This window comes from Citrus clementina, unplaced genomic scaffold (genome assembly GCF_000493195.1).
Source record: "Citrus clementina cultivar Clemenules unplaced genomic scaffold, Citrus_clementina_v1.0 scaffold_2, whole genome shotgun sequence".
Classification (NCBI taxonomy): domain Eukaryota; kingdom Viridiplantae; phylum Streptophyta; class Magnoliopsida; order Sapindales; family Rutaceae; genus Citrus; species Citrus x clementina.
The window spans coordinates 24,856,196-24,868,988 of record NW_006262688.1 but is presented as its reverse complement, the minus strand read 5'-3'; the positions used below and the strand labels follow the sequence as shown (position 1 = coordinate 24,868,988).

Genomic DNA, 12,793 nt, shown 5'->3' with positions numbered 1-12,793 from the left:
TCATCACATGGCGTTACTATTGAGTTGAGCTCCTCACACCTTTATAAAACACTTATCAAATCCCGCTTATAATATTAATAGCCTCACCTTTATTAAAACCATAGAAAAGGACAAAACATTATAATAGATTTAATTGAATTTTAAACTTATGTAACCATAAAAAGTACGTAGAAGATTAATTCCTTTAAAACTTACGTAACTCTTATATTACTAAATTAATAAACTAATTAGCACCCAGTCTTCTTTTAAGAGATCCTGAGAATCAATTTTTTTTTTTTTTGTAACCGGGGATTGCAAAATAAATTTTAAACTCAGGTGGCGTTTGTTTTTTTATCTGAAATCTGAATAGACCTGAATTAGTCTGAATTCTGAATAGGTCTGAATGTCTGAATATGAATAATATGTTTGTTTTTTTGTCTGAATCTCGAAAAATAAGTATGAAGTTGTTTGTTTTTTTCAACTTAAAAAGCTAAAAATATGTACTTTTACATTTGTATCCTTATTAAATTTGAATGTCAAATAAATAATATATTAAATACCACAATATTTTAACATTTATAAGTAAAACTATATTCAAGTGAATATATAATTATTTTGGAATTTTAATATATAAAATACCATAAATTTCAAATTTTATCGTATATAATATATGAAAGAAAAAACATGGATATTTTTATGTGGGATAAATATCTATGGGTGAGTTTTGAGATAGACATGAAAAATAAATTATAAAACATGGATATTTTTGACATTAGCAAGTAATTGACTTAATTCATATTTCTCCATTAAGTAAAAAGCCAAAAAAATTAGCTTATTTTATTAAGTCAAAATTATCTAAAAAATCTCATTAAGTTATAAAAACAAACACCTCTAATTAACTTAATTAATTAAGTTAAGTCACTTTAAGTCATTAAGTTAAAAAACAAACGCCACCTCAGTAGATGTACTTATCGGTTGAGCTGATTTTCAAGATTAAGTGATAAGAACTTAAATGTTTTTAGATTGGCAAATTAATAAACAATACCAAATTAAATATATGAACGTTTCAAAGACCTAACTACTGTTCAATGCTTCAAATTATAGTAAATTAATTAAGATCGTAGCATAGAATTTTGACGATCAACTTTAATGTTCATAATGACTTCAATTGTTTCCATCATCATCAATACGGAAACTGACTGATTCTAGGCAAAATTTGAAAATTGAATAGTATATAACAGGTCCTCCTAAAAACTACCCATTATTGATGCAGGCAACGATTGATACGACTTCTTCAAGATGAGATCATCAAATTTTCATCACATCAATTATTTGACAAAAACTACCAATTATTTACTAAATCATCTAATATGATGAAAATTAATTAAGCACTTTCATATTAGAATATCTTTCTCGTCCCAGCTACCGTTATAGTCCCAAGGCTTAGGCATTAATTTCTAGTTGGTTCTCAAAATCTTTGTTACATCTAGCATATGATTTTCTACAAAGCACTTTTTCCCCCCTAGAATAAATTTTGCTCACCAATTAAATTTTTATATTGAAGATTCAGTGGAAATATCAAGTGACTCCCCACTTTGTCATGTGGAAAGAACTTAATTTTTGTATTTTCAAACTCACGAACTAATAGACAATTCCTAAGCAAAAAAAAAAAAAAATTAAAACCAATGAATCTTGTTGTGATCAAAATTTTCATAATAATACGATATTATCAATTCGTAGCTTAATAATAACCTACTGATAAATTTCGTAGCCTATAATAGTTGACAAATCAATAATCTTATTTATTGCTTATCATGATCTCAACTATCTTCCACAGACACTCATTCTGAAGGATAACCGACTGATTCTGAGGACAAAATTGAAAAAATGAAAACGATAAAAAAAAAAGATGAACAGAATAATAGTATAATTAATACCCCGACGGCCAAAATAATTACTATTGAAAACTAATGTTGATGCATGCAAAGGCTTGTATGACATCTTCAAGATGACATCATTAGATTTTCATCACCATCATTTGACAAAATTAAAGCTTGGTCTGCAGGAAAAATAATTTACTAGTTAATTAAACTTTTTCTTTTTTAAAGTTAAGGAAATTGGTAAGATTCAATAAAATTATTTAAAAATCACTCAGTAAAAGTGAATTAATTGGACTACTTCATCATTAATATATAGAACTAAAGAATTTTGATAGTAAAAGAGAGAGAAGAAGAAGCGCTTTCTGGTAAGAACATTTAAGGGCACCATCGTGCAACTCTTTTGAGAAGCACAACCCTGAAAGTAGTTTTATGTATTTAGCAAAACCTCAATAATAGGAAAAACTAAAACGTTTTTGCAAATTTGAAAAATGCTCCATTAATGCCAAAATTATTAATATATCGAAATACCCTAATTAAATTATTTTGCGGGCATACGAGTTTCATCGATGGCATGCAGTGTAGACGTGTCGATCACAAGGGAAACAACAATAATTGTGGGTTCATATTTTCAACACCATAAAAGTGAAAGGCAAATAAAGCCAATGGAAGAAGAAAAAAACAAAAGAAAATTCAATAATACAAAATTTGAAATCACGAATATGAATTGAAGACTAAGTGGTTAAGTTAAATTTCCAAATTTGTCTGATCAATTATTCATCTTTATCGTGTGATTATTAAACTCCGCGTAGATGTGATTGAAAATTCAAAGTAGTTAAAAAGCTTCTCAAAAGTCAAAAGTTGTATATGTTTTACACAAATTTTTAAGGAGAATAATGGTCCCCCAAGGGTAATCCTAAAATGATCATCGACCGGTTCAAAAACAATTTCTATTTTTCAATTTTTTTTTCTTGGTTGAGGCCCAATAGGTCGGTGTATCGCCACTCAATTTTCGAACATGTTCGTTTCACTACAATTATAACTCTGTTTAGTTGTATGAACTAACTGCACAATACACATACATAAACTTTGGCTAGAAATGGCGAGTGTTATCAATTTGAGCGCAACTGAAAGTTTGTGAAAATAAAATTTTGAATATTGATTGTTATCGATTTGGTTAAGGGACTTATCAGTACTGATCATGACTTTTTATTCACTAACGTACGTACCACTCTACAAAACCATGTGCCCCGTCGCCATCATCATCGATTGTTGATTTCAATATGAATGAATCTGCTAGCTAGGCAAGATACGTTCATTATTAATCTCCAATTAATTTTATGATGATTACAAGCAAGTCGGATAGATATCTTAATGAAGCATCTCTATATAGATGTATACAGAGGAATAATCTGCTCGGCACGTCATATGATAAAACACGAACACTTGAATGATCACTATTTGAAAGCCATTCTCTAACTCATCAGCTCACAACATATGTAACAAAAATTGAAAAAAAGAAGAAGATTAGATTAATTCCATGAAACTCGTTGAACATGTATGAAGATTACAAACAGAAATTCAAACAGAAACAATCATTGGATGTATTCCTAACATGATCAACCGCACGCGACTACTTGATTCTGATTTTTAACAATAATAATAATTTATTTACACTTCGTTAATATTAATTGTCTCCTCAGAGTTCACACTTCACATGATGGAGCAGCAAGGGGTCTCAGCAGGGAAGGGCTGCTGCGGCGCCTCGGGCTCTCTTCCCGGCTGATTCCGACCATCGAGAATATCAAGCTTCATCATCTCTACGTACCCAATTTTCCTTCTGAGCATGTTTGCAAGTGCAACCTCATCAATATCTCCTATTACTTCCATGTGTCTCAAGTCATCCCCTTTCATCGCCACCGATAGCAAACCTTTATTTCAATTTGTACACTTAATGTTACAATAATTCTATCGTTAATTACTCAGTATTTAGGGGCGGATATACAAACTTGATTCAGAGGGGCAATACCATAATACAAATCATAATTTTTAGAATTGACCCTAAAATCAATTTTTGAGTGAGGTCATCAATTGCCCCCAAACCCTTGGATATAGATATATCCCTACCCGTATCAACATATATAAGTCGAGACAATGATCATATATATATACATATATATATATATATATATATATATATATTAATAAACCTCGACAAGTAAGAGGAAACTTAAATATTAAAAAAAAATTAGAAAGTAACATACAAACAAGTGGGGCACAAAATGGCCTAATCCCTCAATAGATAGAATTAAAATTGCATCTAAAGTATGAATAGAGAAAGAGTATAACTATTTGAACCTACCAAACTTCTCACCACACCCATTTACTAAATAAACCCATTCTTAAATTTTGAAGTTTTAAATTTTACTCAACAAATCTACCTAAATGCCCAATATACTCTTATTGAACCCAACTATTATAATAATATGGTTTTACTCATTAAACCCATTAAATTCATTTAAAAACCCTAAATAAATGATTAGATTTATTAAATTGAAAACTAAAATATTATACAGAACACAAATAATATTCCCAATTACATATTTTGGAGGAAAAATTCCAAGTGGAGTGAGCAAAGCCAAAGCAAAACGGCCGGAGCAGCTAATAATGGTAGAAGTGAGAGCCCTTAATCAAGTGGTACCACTACTTGATTTTGGGAAAGAATTGATAATTATACCACTATTTTTAAATTGGAAATGCTATTGAAAGCGGTTAATGCCAGGAAAATAATTGGATGTCTGCCTAAAAAGACTTTGGTACTGATGGAAATAAAATCCAATATCCAGTATACCGATCTGAAAAGAGTCTCCGTTGGCTCCTTCAATTGAATCTTCCTTTGTCTTCTCTGACTCCAGGGTGGTTTAATTTTGGTGAGAAGCCAAGGGGACTAGATAAAGAATATCAATACAGGGTTTATGAAAAATAACATAAAGTTGAATGTAAAACTAGATTCAAAGAGTGATTTTTTTTATAAAAAAAAATTATATTTTGTGTCTAAAATTATAATTTACTTTCAAATATTTTTATAATTAAAATTTATTTTTAAAGATCGGTTTAATAAGTAGTTTGGTGATTTCATAGAGAAAATTAAAAATAAACTAAACAGTATAGTGTAGGTCCGCACGAGAAACCAATATTAAATTTAAGAGACGATACAAGCTACTATGAATAATCAATTGCATTCTGTTGATTACCTGGAAAGCCAGCTATGATCTGGAAGGCCTTTGTGCGACACTTTGGGCTATGCATGTTGTCCAATCTATACAAAATTTTTTTCTGTAAGGAGAAGAAAAATACATAATTAAACAACTTCAATTCGTTTCAGCAAGAAATAATCATGCGTGGAATCAATTTTTTTGAAAAGCCAAGGCTAGTTCAATTAATTCTTGAATACAAAATTAAATTGCATGTTCAAAATACATACCCTCATGGTTCAGCGTAACTTGAAGGAGATGATTTGCGCAAAATCAAAAGACTTTATACCGAATGATAACTGCTTGTTTCTTCAGAGAATTTTGGAGCCGAGGGAGAACTCTTCCTCCTATTTGTATAATTGAGCGGCCTTGTTGGGATTCTGAGTTTGAAGTGATATTATCGAGAAAATATATAATTGTAGGTTAAATTAAATTAGGTTATAGTGTTCATATTTTTAATTTTCAAAAAAGGGAAAGGCAATGCAAATTGTTAATAGACAAATATAGTAATGCATGTAAAAAAAAGAATCCGTAGCACAAGCTTGTTTCTATATTGGTCTGTGAATTACTGGTGTTTTATGTAAGCCTTGCGTGAACTAGAAGCACAAAAAATTCCTAATTTGTTCATGTAATACCAGTGACATTATATGTGCATAATTATTTTTTCCAAGGTAGATTAGTGGAGGCAACATTTGGACGAAAAAATGAAATGGTAAAATGATGATGGTCGGTGTGATAAACGCATTGATGAAAGGTACAACAATTAAGTGCATGCTTCATAAATCATAAGGATACTAACAAATCACAATTAAATAGCATATTAATTATGATGTATGAACAAATAAATCCAAAGTGGCATATCTTACTTTAAAAACCAGTACAAAATATTGGCTTCCTATGAAAATGTATTTATAAAGAGGACTCTCATTGAATTTTGGACCACCTTGTGATCTGAAATACACTTAACTAGATATATACAAATAGATTAGTTTATAATTAATTAACATGGGACTAGTATTAGATGGTGTCATCAAGCGGTACAATTCTTTCTATTGTTATTAATCATAAGTACCATGAATTAGTTACTTTCGATTATCTTAGCAAATGATCATATTCTGCAAAGTCTTCACCTATATACCTATATACATGGAAATGATGCCTATATTTATCAAACAGCGAAACTTGTTCACATGTAAACAAAACCTTAAAAAGGAATTTTATGGGAACTTGGACGAAATTATCATTTGCTCCTGTGAAGCTTATGAATGGAAATATTTCTAAATTTTCATCAATTGATCATCTTTGCTAATGCCCACTGGACCTTGCAGATTAAGGCAATCAAGTCGAATCAAGAGACCTAATTATATCTGATAAAACTCTTTTATAAATGCTATATACTGCGAAAACAAATTTACGGTTTTAAGAGCAACATCACAATACACATAGGGCATGTTTGGCATGCAGCATTACACTGTATTAGAACCCAGCATTGCATTAAATCAATACAATCCAGCATTTGGCTACAAAATAACCTCACATGAGATTGCATAAATTTCACTGTTATAATGCGGTAAAGCCCGCATTAGCGAAACCCGTGGGGAGCGCGGGTATAAGCGTGATTGCAATAGGAAAAAAAAAAGGAACAAAATTCCTTCTTCAAAACACGATCCTTCCCTTCTCTTCCAAACACAAAATCTTTCTTCCTCGCCCAATCCATCTCCAACACCAGAACAGCCGTCGTCAAGGGCTTCGGTGGGACGCCACAGCTATTGCCCAACCACCTCTGCCTTGCTGTTGTACCAGCATCTCCTCACCGCTAGGGGTGGGCATGGGTTGGTTTGGGTTGGATTTTAAGTCAACCCAAACCAAACCATAAAAATTTGGATCCAACCCAAACCAACCCAAATATTTTTAACCCAAACCATTTGGGTTTGGTTTGAATTTTATTATCAAAATAATTTTTATTTTAATAAAATTTAATTATATCAAAATTATAATAATTATTAATTGTTATTAATTATTAAATTGATATTAAAATATAAAAAAATATAGTGGATAAAAATTATAAATTTTACAATAACTTAGTCCTTAAATTAAAGAATACTAGAAAATCAAAATAAAGTTTAATCACAAAAATTATTATTTCTCAATAAATAAGAATGTACACTTTAATAATAAACTTTCACAAACATGACATTAACAATCTAATAATAAATTTTGCCACTTGTTATTTATTTAATTATGTAATATTTATTTTTATTGATCATTTTGGTAGTTTTGCGTTATGTTGTCTACTTATATGTTTAATTTTAGAGAGATTGCCAGTTTCCCCCCTACAGTAATCAACGTATATTATTTTTCCCCCTAATGCTTTTATAATGGCCAAAAACCCCCATAATAGTATAAGTTTACAATATTACCCTTATTTTCAACTACTCTTTTATTTATATTTATTCTAAATTAAATAAATCACATGAATAGAAACTAAATAAAAAATAAAGCATTAAAAACAAGAAATATATGTTTTGATATGAACAAAAAAATTAATAATAAAATTTTTTTATACTTATTTATTTTGTGAAAATTTTCTTATAATAAATATATAAGAAAATTATTAGTCAAATGATAAAAAAATTATTATAAGAAAACTTGAATGACAAATAAAAATTTATTATAAGATAAATAATAAAATATTTTACCTATACTTTTTACATTTAATTTTAAAATATTATAAAATATTTATTATAAGAAAATGTTCACAAAATAAATAATTATAAGAAAAAAATTTTGTAAATAAGAAGAAATTTATGTTATTTCTTCTTAGTAGAGTCTCCTGCTCTTTCTATGATGATCCTTCCATGTCGGAGGAATTATTTTTGTAAATAAGAAAAAAAATTTATGTTATTTACAACAATATTTATTTAATTTAAATTTATTTTTACTGTTATTTTCATTTTCTAACTGTTGACAATTGATCACGCCGTAAAAAATTTAATGGTGGTCTTTCACTTATTTGTGTTCATTTATTTTGTTTTCATTTATTTCATTTGAAAAATTTGTGTGTTGGGGTTTTGTCCATAACCCATGGGTAAACCATACCCAAACCATAATGAAATGGTTTTCTACATAAAACCCACATCTAACCCATTTTCATGATTTACCCAACCCAAACCATTTAATTTGGTTTGAGTTTAGATAAACCCATGGGTTGTGGGTTTATGCCCACCCCTACTCACCGCGTGACATCAGAACTATTGTTCTAGCTTCGCCGCACATTCTCTTTACCATCAGAATCATCAAGCAAAAGGTTAGTATTAGATTAGATTTTCTGAATTAATTTATAATTAGGGTTTGATTTGAACTGTATCAAGGTTAGATTTTAATGATTGATTTGGGTTTGATTTTAATTGTTGATTTGGGTCTGAATTGAAATTTTTATTGATTTATAGTGTTGATTATGTCTTTCCCTTCTCAAGCTTTAAAGTAATCAGCAAATTCTCTCGCACACATTTTGGCAACAGTTGAAACCGTGCCATGGATCCACAGCAACAAAGAGCAAGCGCTACACAGGTACAGCCTCGGCCTCGGCCTTAGCCTCAACCTAGCCATTTGTCTCCTATACTCGGTGTATTCCTCATTTTCATTGCTATTGTCTCACTGGTAAATTCTCTCCTATTCCTAATTCGTAGTCACTTTCAATCTGGTTTATCAGTTAATGTGTATGATATTGTGTTCTATTTCTTGGTTTTTTTCACAGCACGAAGTTTTTTTTTTTTTTAACACTTCGTTGACCATTTTTGGCCAATTATATTTGATTTTATAGTCACAATTTTTTCTCAATTAGTACGTTTTAGGTTTTAATGGTGACTTAAATCTTCTTTTTTTAATTGTTTGAGTTCAATCTTGTAGCTCTGTAAATATTAAGTGTTGTGTTCCCACCTGAATAAAGGCTTTCCTTGGAGTGAAATAGTGAATTGAAGAACGATTTCAATTGACTCGTTGTAAAGTTTAATTTTTTCCTAAAATGAGCAGTTCAACAATGTATTATCATGGGCAGTGTTTTTACCCAGATTTTGCTTCCTCGCTTGCCTACTAGTATGAAGACTTTATTGCTTTGAAAACTCATTTGCTATATTAATGCTTTGGTGGTAAGTTTCTTGTATGGTATATCTGTAGTTATATTATTTTGATTGGAATTTTCTGTATTTAACTCTGAAACTGACTTGCTGGATTTAAGTAATAATTAGTTATTTTAGTGAAAGTTTGAGCATTTGTGTAAGTATGAAAGTAATATTAAGTTGATTTTGAACAATAGATTGTTTTGATGAATACAGCTTTTGAATGAATTTTCAGATGATGTCAATGCCGAACAATAGATTGTCATTGCTTCCTGGAAGAATAGACTGCATCAAGTTACCCTTGTCGTACATGGAAATTATTTGGAGGGGGCAGAATCTGTTCTTTACAAAGCCTTCAAAGCATGCATTGACTTCTTGACTTCTCTTTTTTTTCCCCCCTTGTTTTCCTGTAAGACTTTTAAGTTGCTGTTGGATCATGAACTTCGCTGCGGCTTTGTTGCAATTTTGTTGGCTGCAGAATTTTAGGCTTGGCTTCAGTAAATATAGTTTGATATTTGCAAGGCATCTTTTATACGGCTTGTGTAAAATTTATTTATTTTTTTCCATTTACATTGCTGGGTTTCTTTGTGGTTGCTGTGCAAGTGTCAGAACACATTCAATTTTATACAACAATTATAAGTATTGACCATGAGGCTGGCTACTGAAAAATTGTTGTATTATTACCCGTCAATGGTAAAATGATTACAATTGATATGGTGATTACAATTGATGACTTTTGAATGTTTTAATTATTTATTTATCATGTTATATATTTTAATAAAGCTTAGTTTATTTTATTTGCTTGGATGTTTATTTCACAAGATACTTATTTGAAAAATGTCAAAAAAATAAATGTTATGTTGCTGAAATTATAGATTTTATTACTTTTATTATCTACATAAAGAAAATTAATGTCACAAATTCTAAAATTTAAGACTCCCTATATAGTATTTTTTAAAATTATTTAAGACTTTCATAATTGTAATTTTTTTTAAACATAATTAAATTAATCACCAAAAAAGTTAATACAGTGTAGTACAATGCAATGTAGCACCAAACAAAGTATAACTAAAAATTAATACAGACCAGTGTAGCACCAAACGCTGCACAGCATTATTATAATACAGTGTTAATGCAATACAGTATAATATAATACACCTGCATTAAAATAATACAATACAGCATAATACAATACAGTATGCCAAACAAACCCATAATGTCTAATTAAAGGTCAAGGCAACCCCTTCTACTTCATCAATTTTTTTTTTCAAAATATTATCTACAACACAACCAAATCTGACTTAGTTAAAATTTAGCTTAATATTCTAAAGCCCAAATTAAACTGTATAAATATTATCAAAGCTTAACATTCTAAAGCCCAAATTGAATTGAAAGTATATAATTAAATCTTATTATAAGAAATTAGTCCTACAATTATTGACGAGACTCAAACCCTCCACTTTAGAGTTCGGAAAGAATGTGCATACCAAACTAACCAAGAGATTGTTGGCAAATAATTATCGATTGATCATGTTAGTTAATACCCACAACTATGTACGTTGCACATTGCTAAGCAATTCAAATTCAAATCAAATATTCTCGAGACCCGAATATATATGATCATCAAACACTTTCATATAAATTAGAGAGTAGAACACTGAGATCCCTATTATTTTTCACTTTTACCTCTTAGTTTTCTAATTTTTGCAATTACCCATTCCATCCCGTATGTTAAAATTATAACTGGACAAAAGCATTTTTTTAGGTTCTTTCACTATGATAATTAACCTAATTGTGAGTCCAATATTATTCATTTGTCAAAACTCAAAAGGTAGGAAGAATTTGGTGTATATATCTCAAAATGTCGCATTTATCTTTCAATAAATTAGGAACACAAGTGAGTCAGAAATATTGGGCACCTTACGTCATTCTCGCCCTTTAGTATTGCTGAAATTTTAAGAACAATATCACACAATATATAGAAGAAATGTCTAATTAAATCTCATGCACAAGCAGCAGCAATACTGAAACAGCAAACAGATACCCTCTCTGTGAGCGTTTGAGTCGAGTTTTTCACATGAACTGTTTACGATCATGTTCAAAAAATGATAAATTTCAAAAGAAAAGAAAAAAAAATCAGAGAAGATTATGACGAGAGAAATAAATATCATCAATGTAAGTTTATTAATTCGACGGCCCACACATACAAACATATATATGTGAGGAGAAATTATTAATGGAAATTAAAATATATCTATACTAGGACCTAACAGAATTGTTCGTCTTCGGTTTGCTCTTATTTTCGATGTGACAGCTCTCTCGTTTTAATTTTCTTCATAACGGACCATACTGTATGATTTCGGCTGTCCGATCCTTTTTCCTCACAAAAGAACAAATTGCAATCGGGTCTTCACCTTCTAACATCATCACAATCCCTCGCACTTGCTCTTTTATCTCGACCGATTTCACTCCTATATATATAATCATTACAATCAATAAAAATTCTGAAGTGTAAAACATCTGCACATTTTAAAATATAATTTTACTATTATTATTTTTTGTAATTACCTGGGAATTTAGTTGGTATTTTCACCGTCAAGTCTTCAATGGCGGTGCGTTTGTTATTGAACATTTTACAGTGGATCACACACTTTTGCCGAATGCAACAAGTAATAAGAAGAATAAGAACGGAACTTCATTTAAGTTATCATGGTAATGTAATTTAAAATCAGATATGATATAAAAATTCCACTGAATAATCCATACCTTCATAGTCGACATAGCTGATGAGCGCCTGTAAGCCTTTTTTTTTTTTGGGTAGAAGGTCGAAGTAATGAAAAGGAGCAAGATTTGCAGATGAAAGTTGCTTTTTTTTCACTACATCGTATCATGCATTTATATAGGAGAGCTGACAACTAACCAAAAGAAATCAAAGAAAATCCTCCAATTATTTTGGGCAAATCTCGTAATTATGGTGCATGCACTGTAATTAAGGGCATTGTGGTTTATTACTCTCGTGAACATGTGACAATTAAATAGGCGGCCGTGTGACACCATCTCGGATTATTCTATGATGCCGTGATTAAAGTTACGGCATCAATACTGTAATTAAATATAATTTATGTAAATGAAATATAAAATTTGTAAATTTAATATAAAACTTGTAAATCAATATTAATTGTAAAATAAAACATAAATTTTAGAAATTTAACATAAGATTTGTAAATGTAAGGTAAAACGAGTAAATTAATATAAAATTATTAAATTGATATATTATTAGTAAATAAAACATAAACTTGCAAATATAATATAAAACTCATAAATCAACACTAAGTACAAAATAAAACAAAAATTTTAGAAATTAAACATAAGATTTGTAAATGGAAGATAAAACAAGTAAATTAATATAAAACTAGTAAATTGATGTAGTACTAGTAAACAAAACAAAACCTTGCAAATATAACTCAAAACTTGTAAATCAACATTAACTGTAAAATAAAACGTAAATTTTGGAAATAAAATAGAAGACTTGTAAAGAAAAGGTAAAGCAAATAAATTACTATAA

At 29.7% G+C, this 12,793-nt stretch overlaps 1 protein-coding gene and 1 long non-coding RNA gene across 3 annotated transcripts; both read right to left on the bottom strand.

Annotated features, from left to right (window-relative positions):
• Positions 1 to 3,488: 3,488 nt before the first annotated feature.
• On the bottom strand, positions 3,489 to 5,466 carry LOC112101200 (heavy metal-associated isoprenylated plant protein 47-like). 2 transcript variants are annotated; one of them, XM_024191961.1, is made up of 3 exons: positions 5,341 to 5,466; positions 5,111 to 5,192; positions 3,489 to 3,787 (listed from the first exon to the last, which is right to left on the bottom strand). In XM_024191961.1, the coding sequence occupies exons 1-3, from the start codon at positions 5,344 to 5,346 to the stop codon at positions 3,570 to 3,572; spliced, it is 306 nt and encodes a 101-aa protein (XP_024047729.1). In that variant the 5' UTR covers positions 5,347 to 5,466; the 3' UTR covers positions 3,489 to 3,569. The 2 variants fall into 2 exon arrangements, 1 of the variants encoding a protein (XP_024047729.1); XR_002907310.1 differs by lacking the exon at positions 3,489 to 3,787 and adding an exon at positions 4,733 to 4,803.
• Positions 5,467 to 11,632: 6,166 nt separating this feature from the next.
• On the bottom strand, positions 11,633 to 12,083 carry LOC112100758. The gene is made up of 3 exons (XR_002907048.1): positions 11,995 to 12,083; positions 11,797 to 11,878; positions 11,633 to 11,699 (listed from the first exon to the last, which is right to left on the bottom strand). It is a non-coding gene; the product is annotated as an uncharacterized LOC112100758 (long non-coding RNA).
• Between the last annotated feature and the right edge of the window lie 710 nt (positions 12,084 to 12,793).

Bases quoted from the DNA above. Each gene is read 5' to 3' on its own strand.
- LOC112101200 (XM_024191961.1), bottom strand. The intron at 3,788-5,110 runs GTAATCAACAGA...ATTGAAATAAAG, and splicing joins GATCATAGCTGGCTTTCCAG to GTTTGCTATCGGTGGCGATG.